We start from the raw sequence: 15,395 nt of genomic DNA, 5'->3' as shown, positions 1-15,395 counted from the left end.
TAAAATCTCTGATTGATATTCTGACTAGTAGGGTAGTAGATGTGATATTATCAATGATAAGTGATAACAGGTGTACTGTACTTCCATTGCTGTTTTATTTACTATGAGGTATCTCTTTGTTACAGAGGATGACAATTAAACAAGGAATTGTTATTGTTTTAACATTTTAATCAGAAAATGGTGCAATAACGATTATTGTTATTCATTAAGTTTAATTAACATAATCCAATGTATGTTTTTTTCAAAGCAATTAATTTTAATGCCTTATGTATACTTATTGTTAGTGAGTATATTATTTGTCATATAGATCTGATGCTATTACTATGTTGAAGAACACATCAATTATAATTGTAATCAAAGATGATATAACTTTATCTGACGATTGAGAACTTTATCGCCACCTGTAACACCAGTACGGTTCCAATGTAGACCTCAATAATTCCTTTTGTTCTGGTAAAGGCACATATCTAGTGATGCTAGCTAGTAGAAAGATGTTTATTTTTATGTACATAAATGGTTGTGACTTGAATCATTCTATAAACTTAGTTTTACATGTTTTATCAATATTTTCCAATTATGTAACCAATATGTTAAACATTTCACATGTAGTTATTTTTAACTAGTCATAAGATGGCACAGGCCCATCATAATATGTAACAGTAAATGAATGACTTATCTCATTCTAAATACGACTACTTATCGTACATAATATATGTATATTAATTTAATGGAATTTCATTAGTTGACGTAAATCATAATGTTTCCCGGACTTAGATTGGACGAAGTATAATAGTATAAAATCAAATACTATTCTACGCAATTAGTGAAAAACTTCTTCAATCAAAGATAGAAAGTATGGGTATAATGCTACTTAGTCGGTTTAATTTATTTCTACAATATATGAGTTAATTAGCAGTTAAATAAGATTAATATTGACAACAATTGAAACAGATGCCGCATGTATTTGAAATGTAAGGTATTTAGAATATCGGTTATTTAAAATTTTAGCTTGCTTATTGATAAAGCCAGATTTTGAACGAAATCCTTGTGTCGAGCATTTCCTTCCAATTTTACAGATAAAAATTAGTTTCATTCCTAATACTAACTTCACAAACAATTAAATTTTGCATTCCATGTAATTATTTTTTTATAAAAATTTGAAAACTACGTTTTGTCTCATCATCATACGCATGGTGCTTTATACACGAGCCTATTCCACATGTCATTTGTTGTCTTCCTTGTATTATAGACTGAGACAGGAAAGGTACAGAATTATGTCTGTGGTGTAAAGGACATGTACGATCGTTTTCTCACACCTATTTACTGGGATTGGTATAGCAATATAATATTGGCATAATGGGGTCAGTTTCAGGTATGTGTTTTAGTGTGTTCTTATTCTGTTTTTGTAGTTACGGATTGTAGCACTATTCTATGCTTAGCTCATTTCTTTTTCATTTAAGTTTCGTTAAGAGATCTTTTATTCCCTCTGGGTAACGGTTATATCATATAGTTTATCATATGTTAATAATAAAAGAAACAAAAATAAATGCAGGATGTGTTCATTATTCTTACACTTCCCCTATTCCCAATTACAGGGACATGTCTAGTCTTATATTAAAACAAGAATTCCACGGAAGTAGATGTGTCGCCTGCGCAGAAAGTTAGGTGATTACAAGAGTTATGACAAGGGACATAAATTTCTATTTTTAGGTCATCTGACGCGTGCGTAAACTTTTCACATTTGAAACTTCTTCTCAAGTTCCACTGGTGAGATTGAGCTGCAACTTGCCTGAAATGATGCTGGGATGGTCCTGAGAAAGTGTTATTTTTCAGGTCGGTCAGAAATGCAAGATGGCCGCCATGGCAGCCATCTTGAAAAACACATTTTAAACTTCTTCTCCAGTTCCACTCGTGCCAATGAGCTGGAAATTGGTGAGGATGTTGAGGAAGGGAGAGCCAACAAAGTGTTGTTATTTTTCGGCCTCGTAAAAACTTTTACATGGCAGCCACGGCGGCCATTTTGTAACATGATTGCGCAATCCTGGTTTTTAGCCCACCATCATCAGATGGTGGGCTATTCAAATCGCCCTGCGTCCGTGGTCCGTCGTCCGTCCGTCCCTCCGTCCGTCCGTAAACAATTCTTGTTATCGCTAATCCTCAGAAAGTACTGAAGGGATCTTTCTCAAATTTCATATGTAAGTTCCCCTTGGTGCCTAGTTATGCATTTTGCATTTTGAGACCAATCGGAAAACAACATGGCCGACAGGCAGCCATCTTGGATTTTGACAATTGAAGTTTGTTATCGCTATTTCTCAGAAAGTAATGAAGGGATCTTTCTCAAATTTCATATGTAGGTTCCTCTTGGTGCCTAGTTATGCATATTGCATTTTTAGACCAATCGGAAAACAACATGGCCGACAGGAAGCCATCTTGGATTTGGACAATTGAAGTTTGTTATCGCTATTTCTCAGAAAGTACTGAAGGGATCTTTCTCAAATTTCATATGAAGGTTCCTCTTGGTGCCTTGTTATGCATACTGCATTTTGAGACCAATCGGAAAACAACATGGCCGACAGGAAGCCATCTTGGATTGTGACAATTGAAGTTTGTTATCGCTATTTCTCAGAAAGTAATGAAAGGATCTTTCTCAAATTTCATATGAAGGTTCCTCTTGGTGCCTTGTTATGCATACTGCATTTTGAGACCAATCGGAAAACAACATGGCCGACAGGCAGCCATCTTGGATTTTGACAATTGAAGTTTGTTATCGCTATTTCTCAGAAAGTGATGAAGGGATCTTTCTCAAATTTCATATGTAGGTTCCTCTTGTTGCCTAGTTATGCATATTGCATTTTGAGACCAATCGGAAAACAACATGGCCGACAGGCAGCCATCTTGGATTTTGACAATTGAAGTTTGTTATCGCTATTTCTCAGAAAGTACTGAAGGGATCTTTCTCAAATTTCATACATACGTTCCCCTCAGTGCCGTGTTATGCATATTGCATTTTGAGACCAATCGGAAAACAACATGGCCGACAGGCAGCCATCTTGGATTTTGACAATTGAAGTTTGTTATCGCTATTTCTCAGAAAGTACTGAAGGGATCTTTCTCAAATTTCATATGAAGGTTCCTCTTGGTGCCTAGTTATGCATATTGCATTTTTAGACCAATCGGAAAACAACATGGCCGACAGGCAGCCATCTTGGATTTGGACAATTGAAGTTTGTTATCGCTATTTCTCAGAAAGTACTGAAGGGATCTTTCTCAAATTTCATATGAAGGTTCCTCTTGGTGCCTTGTTATGCATACTGCATTTTGAGACCAATCGGAAAACAACATGGCCGACAGGCAGCCATCTTGGATTTTGACAATTGAAGTTTGTTATCGCTATTTCTCAGAAAGTACTGAAGGGATCTTTCTCAAATTTCATATGTAGGTTCCCCTTGGTGCCTAGTTATGCATATTGCATTTTGAGACCAATCGGAAAACAACATGGCCGACAGGCAGCCATCTTGGATTTTGACAATTGAAGTTTGTTATCGCTATTTCTCAGAAAGTACTGAAGGGATCTTTCTCAAATTTCATATGTAGGTTCCTCTTGGTGCCTAGTTATGCATATTGCATTTTGAGACCAATCGGAAAACAACATGGCCGACAGGCAGCCATCTTGGATTTTGACAATTGAAGTTTGTTATCGCTATTTCTCAGAAAGTAATGAAGGGATCTTTCTCAAATTTCATATGTAGGTTCCCCTGGTGCCTTGTTATGCATATTGCATTTTGAGATTAATCGGAAAACAACATGGCCGACAGGCAGCCATCTTGGATTTTGACAATTGAAGTTTGTTATCGCTATTTTGCAAAAGGTACTGAAGGGATCTTTCTAAAATTTCATTTGTAGATTCCCTTTTGTCCCTGATGTTGCATTTTGGGACCAATCCGAAAACAATATGGCCGACAGACAGCCATTATCACTAAATCTTAAATTTTATATATAGGTTCCCCTTGTTTGAAAAGTACTAGAGGGCTGTTTCTGAATTTACACAGATTAGTAAGACTTAGAGGAAGGGAAAAGTAGAGAAAAGATCAATCTGACATGGAACCTATGAAGATCATTCAGTGGTGGGCGCCAAGATCCCTCTGGGATCTCTTGTTCTGAACAACACCTATTTCAAACTTCTTCTCAAATTCCACCAGTGGGATTCAGTTCTTACTTACCAAAAATGATCCAGAGATGGTCCTGACCAAGTGTTGTTATTTTTCAGGTCGGTCACAAATCCAAGATGGCCGTCATGGCAGCCATCTTGAAAAAGACATTTTAAACTTCTTCTCCAGTTCCACTGGTGCGATTGAGCTGGAAATTGGTGAGGATGTTAAGGAAGGAGAGCCAACAAAGTGTTGTTATTTTTCGGCCTCTTAAAAACTTTGACATGGCAGACATGGCAGCCATGGCGGCCATTTTGTAACATGATTGCGCAACACCTATTTCAAATTTCAAACTTCTTCTCAAATTCCACCTGTGGGATTCAGCTCTAACTTAACAGAAATGATCCTGAGATAGTCTTGATCAAGTGTTGTTATTTTTTGGGTTGATCCAAATTCAAAGATGGCCACCATGGCCAACAGTGCCACTATACCTGCTACAGAGAATGCATACTACAATAGTATAAGGGTCTTTAATTTAGAGTCAGATGACCGTTAAGGCCCTTGGACCTCTTGTTAATAACAGTGACATTGACCTTTGACCTTTGGACCTGAAAAGCAATCCAAAGCAAGCACTTTTGGTAAAAAAGATCTGCACGAAGTTTTAGTTTTATCAGTCCAATGGAATTTCAGTTATCGCATACAAACTAATTTTCTACTTTAAGTAACAGTGACCTTGATCTTTGGTCTTTGGGTCTGAAAAGCAATCTCATGCCAGCACTTTTGGAAAGGAAGAGTTGCATGAAGTTTGAGCTTGATCGGTCCAAAGAAACTTGAAATATCATACGGAAACATTAGTAACTGTGACCTTTAACCTTCGGACCTGGTAAGCAATCCCATGCAAGCCCCTTCAGTAATAAAGTCTGTATGAAGTTTGAGCTTGATCCGCCCAATGGAACTCGAGTTATCGCACGGAAACAAATTTTCTACTTGTTAGTAACAGTGACCTTGATCTTTGACCTTCAGACCTGAAATGCAATCCCAAGCAAGCCCATTTGATAAAAAAAGTCTTGTATGAAGTTTGAGCTTGATCAGCACAAGGAAACAAGTTATTGCACGGAAACACTTATTCTATTTATAGTAACAATAACCTTTACATTCAACCTTCGGACCTGAAATGCAATCCCAAGCAAGCCTCTTTTGTAAGGAAGGTCTGTATAAAGCGTGGGTCTGATCAGTCCAAGGAAAGTTGTTATCGAACGGAAACCTCTTCTGCGGACGCCACCGCCGACATTGTGATCCTTATATGTCTCGCAGACAACACAAATAGCCAGAAATACCTATATTTTGATTTTATATATAGGACAATCTATTGTTTTTTGGGGGATTCTTTTTCAATATAAGACTAGACATGTCCCTGTGCCCAAGTTGGACTTCCAAAAGGCTTAATTCCTTGTAATGATGGGTGGAATAAAGGATTTAACTATTAACACCAACAAATAAAAATATTCATTATAAGCCCTTAAGGTACACACAAAATGTGGAGGCAGAGAACGATAGGATTTCTTCTGGGTGCAATTGACTATTCATCCACTTTAAGTTTTAAAGATAGAACTAGGAGTTGAAGCTGAGAGTGGTAATAGCGTAAAGTGTAATACCTTGTACTTCTTGTTTTCAATCCATCATGATTATTTTTTGTCGTGGCATCTTTAAAGAAGCGTTAAATATCATTGTTGACTTAACATCGCTTTTTGCGACAATAAAGCTTGACACGGTCTTTACAAATCAGGTGTTTATTCAGTGCGCTACACACAAATAACTACCAGGTCCTTGGAATACCATGCTTCTCTTGCTGGCGACAATGGTGTCAGGTCCCAATAAAGACGGTCCAGACGACACAAACTTACATGTCAGTCCAGGACCGCATTCACAATGGCCGTTTATCTTGCCAAAGACGCTACAGGATTCATTCACACGTTTGTAGACCTCACAGTAGCCTGAAAATGAAGTAATTTAAATCTACTTACAGTAGAAAGACTTACAATGTTAACATACTATTTTAAAGCTTTGAAGTGTCCAAGGACAGACCTTTACACAACAACATGTATAATGCCATATCGTTATGAAGGCTAGCGATTCCTAATTACCTATCTGACCTCTTCGCTAACAACCCATGTCTTACCTCTCCCTTCGCTTATAACTCAAGTCTTACCCCTCTTCACCAATAACCCATGTCTTATCTCTCTTCACCGATAACCCACGTGTTACCCCTCTTCACCAATAACCCATGTCTTATCTCTCTTCACCGATAACCCACGTGTTACCCCTCTTCACAAATAACCCATGTCTTATCTCTCTTCACCGATAACCCACGTGTTACCCCTCTTCACAAATAACCCATGTCTTATCTCTCTTCACCGATAACCCACGTGTTACCCCTCTTCACCAATAACCCATGTCTTACCTCTCTTCACCAGTAACCCATGTCTTACCTCTCCCTTCGCTATTAACTCAAGTCTTACCCCTCTTCACCAATAACCCATGTCTTATCTCTCTTCACCGATAACCCACGTGTTACCCCTCTTCACCAATAACCCATGTCTTATCTCTCTTCACCGATAACCCACGTGTTACCCCTCTTCACCAATAACCCATGTCTTATCTCTCTTCACCGATAACCCACGTGTTACCCCTCTTCACAAATAACCCATGTCTTATCTCTTCACCAATAACCCATGTCTCACCTCTCTTCACCAGTAACCCATGTCTTACCTCTCCCTTCGCTTATAACTCAAGTCTTACCCCTCTTCACCAATAACCCATGTCTTATCTCTCTTCACCGATAACCCACGTGTTACCCCTCTTCACCAATAACCCATGTCTTATCTCTCTTCACCGATAACCCACGTGTTACCCCTCTTCACAAATAACCCATGTCTTATCTCTCTTCACCGATAACCCACGTGTTACCCCTCTTCACAAATAACCCATGTCTTATCTCTCTTCACCGATAACCCACGTGTTACCCCTCTTCACCAATAACCCATGTCTTACCTCTCTTCACCAGTAACCCATGTCTTACCTCTCCCTTCGCTTATAACTCAAGTCTTACCCCTCTTCACCAATAACCCATGTCTTATCTCTCTTCACCGATAACCCACGTGTTACCCCTCTTCACCAATAACCAATGTCTTATCTCTCTTCACCGATAACCCACGTGTTACCCCTCTTCACAAATAACCCATGTCTTATCTCTCTTTACCGATAACCCATGTCTTACCCCTCCCTTCGCTTATAACCCAAGTCTTGCCCCTCTTCACAAATACCCCATGTCATACCTTTCTTTTCACCAATAACCCACGCCTTACCTATCTTCACCAATAACCCATGTCTTATCTCTCTTCATCAACCAATAACCCATGACCTACCTCTCTCTCCACCAATAACCCAGGTGTTGCCTCTCCCTTCCCTAATAATCCATATCTTACCTCTTTTCACCAATAACCGAGGAAGCTTATATGGCTAAAGGTCAACCAAATTTATGAATTATATGGTCTCCACCCCCAAAGGGCCTGAGGGGCGGGGCAAAAAGGGTCAAATTGACTTAAAATTCAAAAATCTTCTACTTTACTCTCAGATATGGTGGAATCAAACACTCTTCATAGATGTAAGGGTCTTAGGGTCTTTTACCAAAATTGTGAATTTCATTACCCTTGGATTTCACGTTTGCCCCTGGGGAGGGGGTAGACTTTACTATAGATTATATAGGGAAATCAAATTTTTGACTATTATTTGTTGGATTTCTATTGGAATTTATTCTAACTTGGTTAACATTATCAGCATGGAATGACAGCTTGATGGTATACACATGTTGGCCCTGACTGACCCCCTGGGACTGATGTCGGGGTCAAAAAAGGTCAAATAAATTGAAATGTTTCGAAACTCAGGTTAGCGTTAAGGCCCATGGACCTTTTGTTCTTCCTAGTCTGATCCATGGTTTCATGTGATAATATTAATTCAACTATGGACAGATTGGTAGTCAGAATTTTAATATAAAGATAAGTTCTGTCTATTTAGATAAAGAGAGACCAATTCGCAAGCGTAAATTTTCTTCCTGTGAGATATGATATGTAAGGGCCCGAAATCTCACAGAAGTCATCAACTAACCTCCCTGGTGCATCAACGTCAAATCTTGTGGCAGAGATAACTGGGCATGCTGCTGCCTTTTACGGCTCATGATCATTGGCCCCTCGTGGTAGTAACAGCACTCCCCGCTTCCACATTGGTCATCTCTAGTGCAACTCGTCTGAAACCAAGTGTTTAAAAATTGCATTCAAGACACTTTAAGTTATTACACAAGTGAGAAAACGGCTACATTTTCCTTCGAAAATCACCACTTTATCAAATTGCCTCCAATTGGTCTGTATCACTCACCTGGCTCTACAGCAACTTCGAACTTGATCTCGGTCATTTCTGCAAATACTATGCTGATAACCACTTTATTCAAATATCAGAGAAAGCTATTTATGTCAATACATTTTCTAGTCCTTCATTCCTGCATACTATTGGCCTAATATCAGGTTTCGGAGTCTGTTGGCTATCAAGAAATTATTGTTATAGCCTATTTGATCACTATGAAGTTTAATCAAAGTTAAGGATATTCTTTTTAACAAACTTGGTAACCCTTCACCCCAGCATGCTGCAGGCCCAATATCAAGTCCGTAGGGTTCTTGGTTATGTACAAGTTGTTTGAAGTTTTTAACCTATTTGACCCATGTGACCTTGAATGAAGGTTAAAGTCATTCATTTGAACAAACTTGGTAGCGCTTCACACCAACATGCTACAGGCCAGATATCGAGTCCCTGGGCCTCTTGGTTATTGAGAAGTTGTTTCAAAGATTTTCGCCTATTTGACCCATGTGACCTTGAATGAAAATCCAGGTCGTTCATTTGAATAAACTTGGAAGCCCTTCAGCATGCTACAGGCCCAATATCAAGTTCATGGACCTCTTGGTTATTGAGAAGAAGTTGTTAAAGGGAAAAGGTTGATGCCGGACGGACGACGGCCCCGCAGCACGGAATAAGCTCACCTGCCGTGAGCTTACATGTGTATCTCTTTGTTGACGACAGTCAGCGAATGCTTATAAAAATACCACAGGCCTAACTCAAAAAAATATGATACTTTTTTATGACAGTGAGAAAGAATTTGAAAGTAACCATTATATTGCGTGTAAACTTTATATAGAAAATAGCTAACCATTTTTACATGGAAGACAGACGGTGTCGATCCACTGCAATTGATGTACGAGGGATGATTGATGTGTTGTGAGCCTCGTATTGAAGGAGATACTCAAGGATGTTTTTCAAGTCCTACTATTCTCTGACTATATAGGCCGTGTACACAAGGACTGGTCTCATTTGGTAAGTTAATATTGACGAGGTAGCACTCTAATGTAAACAAGACAAGCGGCTTCTGCAAAATGAACAAAATCGATGAAAGAAGGCTTAACATAGGATACCCAAAAATATGGTAGTAACACTAGGGAAAGATGTCCCTTCATGTGGAAATGTGGGTGGCGGAATTTACGCGCTGCCGACAGAGCCTTGAGGATGACTACCGTCCTGGAAAACCTGTCAATGTTGCAACCCCAGAAATTGTCAATAAAGTTCATGATATTGTCGATCGAGTCACAGAAAGATATATTTGGCGTTTCACAGGAAAAAGTGCATTCCATTCTGACTGAGGATTTTGCAATGAGAAAGCTTGTCAGCCTAATGTGTAACACGACTTCTGATAGTTGACCAGAAACACACCAGGCGTACATTATCGCGTGCTAATCTTAGCCTTTTGGGGAAGATCCTGCCAATTTTCTTTAGAAATCTGTCACATTATTTCAGGTACCCACTTTCAGTCCGATGATGACGTCATACATGCAGTGGATGACTTTCTGAACAGCCACGAAAATGAGTTTTATAAAAGTGGCATTGAGTCCCTTAACACCGCTGGCAGAAGTGTATAAAGAAACTGACGGGGATCATGTTGGGGAATAATACAACGTGTCCGGCAAAATTCAAATCCTTCAAAATGAGGCTCACAACTTATCAATCAGCCATCGTATTAACACGTGTTCAGGCCAGTCTGGATTTACACCACTGCAATTACTTTCTAGAAGGACAACACGACAGTACACTTATATCATTACTACATCTATACTTAAAGGTGTTAGTCACTTGTGTGTCTTCTGTTTCAAGAGAAGAACTCAACCTACACTTAGTGTTTGATAGGAGAGAAGCCCTCAGCTTATCATTAGAGTTAGGAGAGAATCCCTCAGCTTACCATTAGTGTTATGAGAGAAGCCCTCAGCTGATCATTAGTGTTATGAGAGAAGCCCTCAGCTTACCATTAGTGTTATGAGAGAAGCCCTCAGCTTATCATTAGTGTTATGAGAGAAGCCCTCAGCTTACCATTAGTGTTATGAGAGACTTCCTCAGACTATACTTAGTGTTGAGAGAGAAGAGAGAACTCAGCCTACACTTAGTGTTAGAGTGAAGAGAGAAGAACTCAGCCTACACTTAGTGTTAAAGCGAAGAGGAAGAACCCAGCTTACCCTTAGTGTTGGGAGAGAAGAACCCAGCTTACCCTTAGTGTTGGGAGAGAAGAACTCCGCTTACCCTTAATGTTAGATAGGAGAGAAGAACCCAGCTTACCCTTAGTTTTAGAGTGAAGAGGAGTGAAGAGGAAGAACTCAGCCTACACTTAGTGTTAAAGCGAAGAGGAAGAACCCAGCTTACCCTTAGTGTTGGGAGAGAAGAACCCAGCTTACCCTTAGTGTTGGGAGAGAAGAACTCCGCTTACCCTTAATGTTAGATAGGAGAGAAGAACCCAGCTTACCCTTAGTGTTGGGAGAGAAGAACCCAGCTTACCCTTAGTGTTGGGAGAGAAGAACCCAGCTTACCCTTAGTGTTGGGAGAGAAGAACTCCGCTTACCCTTAATGTTAGATAGGAGAGAAGAACCCAGCTTACCCTTAATGTTAGATAGGAGAGAAGAACCCAGCTTACCCTTAATGTTAGATAGGAGAGAAGAACTCCGCTTACCCTTAATGTTAGATAGGAGAGAAGAACCCAGCTTACCCTGAGTGTTGGGAGAGAAGAACTCCGCTTACCCTTATGTTAGATAGGAGAGAAGAACCCAGCTTACCCTTAGTTTTAGAGTGAAGAGGAAGAACTCAGCTTACCCTTAGTTTTAGAGTGAAGAGGAAGAACTCAGCTTACCCTTAGTTTTAGAGTGAAGAGGAAGAACTCAGCTTACCCTTAGTTTTAGAGTGAAGAGGAAGAACTCAGCTTACCCTTAGTTTTAGAGTGAAGAGGAAGAACTCAGCTTACCCTTAGTTTTAGAGTGAAGAGGAAGAACTCAGCTTACCCTTAGTTTTAGAGTGAAGAGGAAGAACTCAGCTTACCCTTAGTGTTGGGAGAGAAGAACTCAGCTTACCCTTAGTTTTAGAGTGAAGAGGAAGAACTCAGCTTACCCTTAGTGTTGGGAGAGAAGAACTCAGCTTACCCTTAGTTTTAGAGTGAAGAGGAAGAACTCAGCTTACCCTTGCAGAGACCAGAACCATGCACAAACCCAAGATAACAGCTACTTCCTTGAACATTGCAGGTGATTTGGCCAGAACAGGTGTAGTTCTGGCAGTAATTTCTACTCTGCATATATACGTGGTTAGAAGGTCACAGAGATAAGGTTCTCCGAGGATCGGCATTATTGGGGCACTGTACCGGATACTACTTACCGAGTTTATTTCAGGAGAGGAACATTTTTCAACACTTTTCAAAACAGTTTCAAAACAGCTTGGGTGACATTTTTGTTTTTTAATTATTTGGATAATTTAGGACAACATGGTTAACATTTATAACATTCAGTAATGCTGCATTCGTTAGTGCTGGTCCCCATGTTATAACACGTGTCTTCTTTATAAAATGATTAGCAGCAGTTTTAACATCGTCACCGATGATAATCTAATCCTCCGGGATAGGATATTGGTATTTCTGCTTACAATTTCTTAAGCTTGTTCTTGAAAGCTGCACACTCCTGAACTTATTGCACAAAACTATATTTTATTGTTTTGTTGAATTTCAGTGAAGGCGTTAATATTTTGTGTTTGATATAGAAGTGTGACGAGTTGCTAAAATATTATAGAGAAGGAAGAGAATATGATACAGGAACATCTATATGTCTAGCTTGTATGATAACTAAATGTCCACTACCTAGCTCAGTTCTTTACACACATTAAACGTTATAGCATGGAAGACCACGTGGGAGATTTCGGGCATATTAACATTAAGTTAAACTCGTTGATCATTTTCTTTATGCCGAGTCTACTCCTAAGCAGTGATAACGGTCGAGACGCCTGGTATTGAGCTACTGAGTGACAATGACCCAGTCAATGGGAAAACATCCGAGAAAGCTGACCGCGATAACCCAATCGGTTAGAGGGCCATGTGACCTCAGGTGGAGATCCGAGGAGATCCGAAGTGAGTGGTTCGACGCTTCCTAACCGTGTCGGTTTGTATTTCCAGGAAAGCTTGGAAACGGGCCGGTCTGTGCTGTCGTGGTTGTGTCCTTGGGGAGGACACTTTACCCTACTTGTTCTGGTTGGCGTACGGTGGGGCATTCCGTATGTTGTTCAGTAAGGTAAACTACTACAAGGAGACACCCCTTCGTAATGAACCTGTTCACGGTTAATAAACCTTGACCCCCCCCCCCCCCCACACACACACAAAATAAATCAAAAATAAAAAAAAAAATAAAAGTGTTGAAGCCGCTCATAGGTGTTATGCATGAGGGATTAGAATACAGGAAAAGCAAATATTATATACATGTACATATAAAATGGCATGTAATAAGCAGACATCTTTATTGATTTTTAAGTGCATTCCTGAATGTTTTACTGATGATTATCCTATATCATTTTAAGGAATTGTATTTACTTTAAAAAGGCTGTGGTTGCGTTAAAGTTGTGATGAACAGCGAAGAATTACGTTTTAACCCTCACATGAATTTGCATACTGTGATTAAGTTTAATTCTTAGATCGATTAATCCGTGATGTCCGTCCTATCTCGATAACCTACACCGCGGTTCCCTATACGAGTCCTTTGAATCACTCTCCCATTTTATTTTGGTTCCTAAGTTTTTAAATTGTACTCAATTTTGATTCTCTCCTTGTAATAACCATCTTCGCTAGCCAAGGCTTCTGATTACGTTAAACCCCACGACGTGACGAGTAATCGGACGCCATGGCTAGCGACGATAGTAGATCTGACAACTTCGTTTGAAGAAACCCGTCTCGGAAATTTAATTTGTTCCCGATGAATTGGCTTAACTTGTCTGTTTCGGTGACTTGTTGAATCGCACGTTCATTTTATATACATTGTGCAAGCATTTCACTATCGCCAAAACATGCAACCTCTTTATTGCTATCGGCACCTCTTGCGGCTCAACTAGAACGAATATTCATACCCTGCCTACACTGCTCTGACGACGACCATCTGTCAGAAATTGTCCGTCCGTCGTCCAGAGCTACGTTATCGCAGCTACGGCTCAACCAGCACGGCAATTTTTGTGTGGCCTATTTCTCGGAAATGACGAACCAATCAGAAGTATTCTATATTCATTTTAAGTATTGAATGTAAAAACAATCGAAAATATCAATTATCGATTTCCAATTGGAAAAAGCTGAGACTAAAAACAGTATTTGACGTCCGAAGACCATTATTATCAACACACGAGCTCGAGGTGACTTTCCAATGTCGCATCAAGGTCTCGCACAACTAATTATTTAACTATATGTTATTACCAATGACCCCGTTCCCTCAATCGCTCATTTAAAGTTCAAATGTTGTGAAATTTATATCAAATTATAGTTTTGATATTTCCCTACCAGAAAAATGATGTTATTGGGTAGGTTGAATAGCATATAAGAGCACACCAGTACTTGGAAGACAGTAACCCTGATATCTACAGTGGAAAGGGGAACCCCTACCTGGGGAATTCCCGCCTTTTTTACACCTGGAATCCTATATCTTTCTATTTATACCAGGAGTGAATATTTTTCATTTTTAAAATCTCAAAATCCTACTCTTTATTCTCGTATATAGAAAGTACCCTATGCATGTTTAATTTACTCAGGAAATAGCTACAAACGCAAGAAACACATTTTCTTTAGCGACTTGGCTGATTGGCTGAATCAGTTGTGTGAGACCTTAACGCGGTCCCAGACATACTTCACACTGTGCTGAGGCTAATGTTGTTAAGAAAAATTAATACAATTTTCGCCAATGCTTTCAAGCATACTGAATGTAGATATTTAAGGAATGAAATTTATTTTTGCAACATGCATGAGGTCATAACGACATTAGCTTTCTGGATATGTTCCATGAATCGCATTAATCACAAGCGCTTCAAGGGACATGTATATATCCAAAATGCCCTGAAAGTAATGACTGAAAACTTTAGTAACTTATACAAATATAATATTTCAGAAATAACTAGATAGGTTGAAAAAAACATCCTTCGAGTCCAAAGGCTTTATAGAAAATGAACATATTTCCTTCATTTAAAGTACCAATAAAATGATAAGATGAACTATTGTATATATCAAAGTTTTCTTCCGATCAGTTGCAGCTAATTCTCAATTCTTGCCTCGTTAAAGTACGTTGCTTGAACTGAGTAAGGCTTTGTGCCATTGAAATATTTACAAAGTCATTTTTGTGAGACCAAGGTAGTACATTGTAATTATTTTATTTTCGACAAATACTTTCGAAACAAATTGATAGATACGTTCTACAATCTGTTAAAATATGTCTACAAAACTATGAGTGAAATATCTAGATTCTATCTTCCGATAGATTTTAATTCAGTCCTCATCTGTTGCCCATCGCCAACACTCTATAGGACTGAATGGAATGGGTTACTTATAGTTTATGTAAATAATAATTAACACTCTCTATGACTGAATGGAATGGGTTACTTATAGTTTATGTAAATAGTAATTAACACTCTAGGACTGAATGGAATGGGTTACTTATGGTAGATTATGTAAATAGTAATTGTAACTCTCTAGGACTGAATGGGATGGGTTACTTATGGTAGCTTATGTAATTAGTAATTAACACTCTCTAGGACTGAATGGGATGGGCTACTTATGGTAGATTATGTAAATAGTAATTAACACTCTAGGACTGAATGGAATGG

General features: G+C 39.1%; 1 protein-coding gene across 1 annotated transcript; it reads right to left on the bottom strand.

The window, feature by feature from the left end:
- Window positions 1–5,922: 5,922 nt before the first annotated feature.
- On the bottom strand, window positions 5,923–11,903 carry LOC117326380. Its single transcript, XM_033883434.1, has 3 exons — window positions 11,742–11,903; window positions 8,313–8,451; window positions 5,923–6,142 (listed from the first exon to the last, which is right to left on the bottom strand). The coding sequence occupies exons 1-3, from the start codon at window positions 11,901–11,903 to the stop codon at window positions 5,943–5,945; spliced, it is 501 nt and encodes a 166-aa protein (XP_033739325.1). The 3' UTR covers window positions 5,923–5,942.
- Between the last annotated feature and the right edge of the window lie 3,492 nt (window positions 11,904–15,395).

The sequence above is a fragment of the Pecten maximus genome, chromosome 1 (assembly GCF_902652985.1).
Source record: "Pecten maximus chromosome 1, xPecMax1.1, whole genome shotgun sequence".
Taxonomy (NCBI): domain Eukaryota; kingdom Metazoa; phylum Mollusca; class Bivalvia; order Pectinida; family Pectinidae; genus Pecten; species Pecten maximus.
This window is presented reverse-complemented; position numbering and strand designations above follow the sequence as displayed.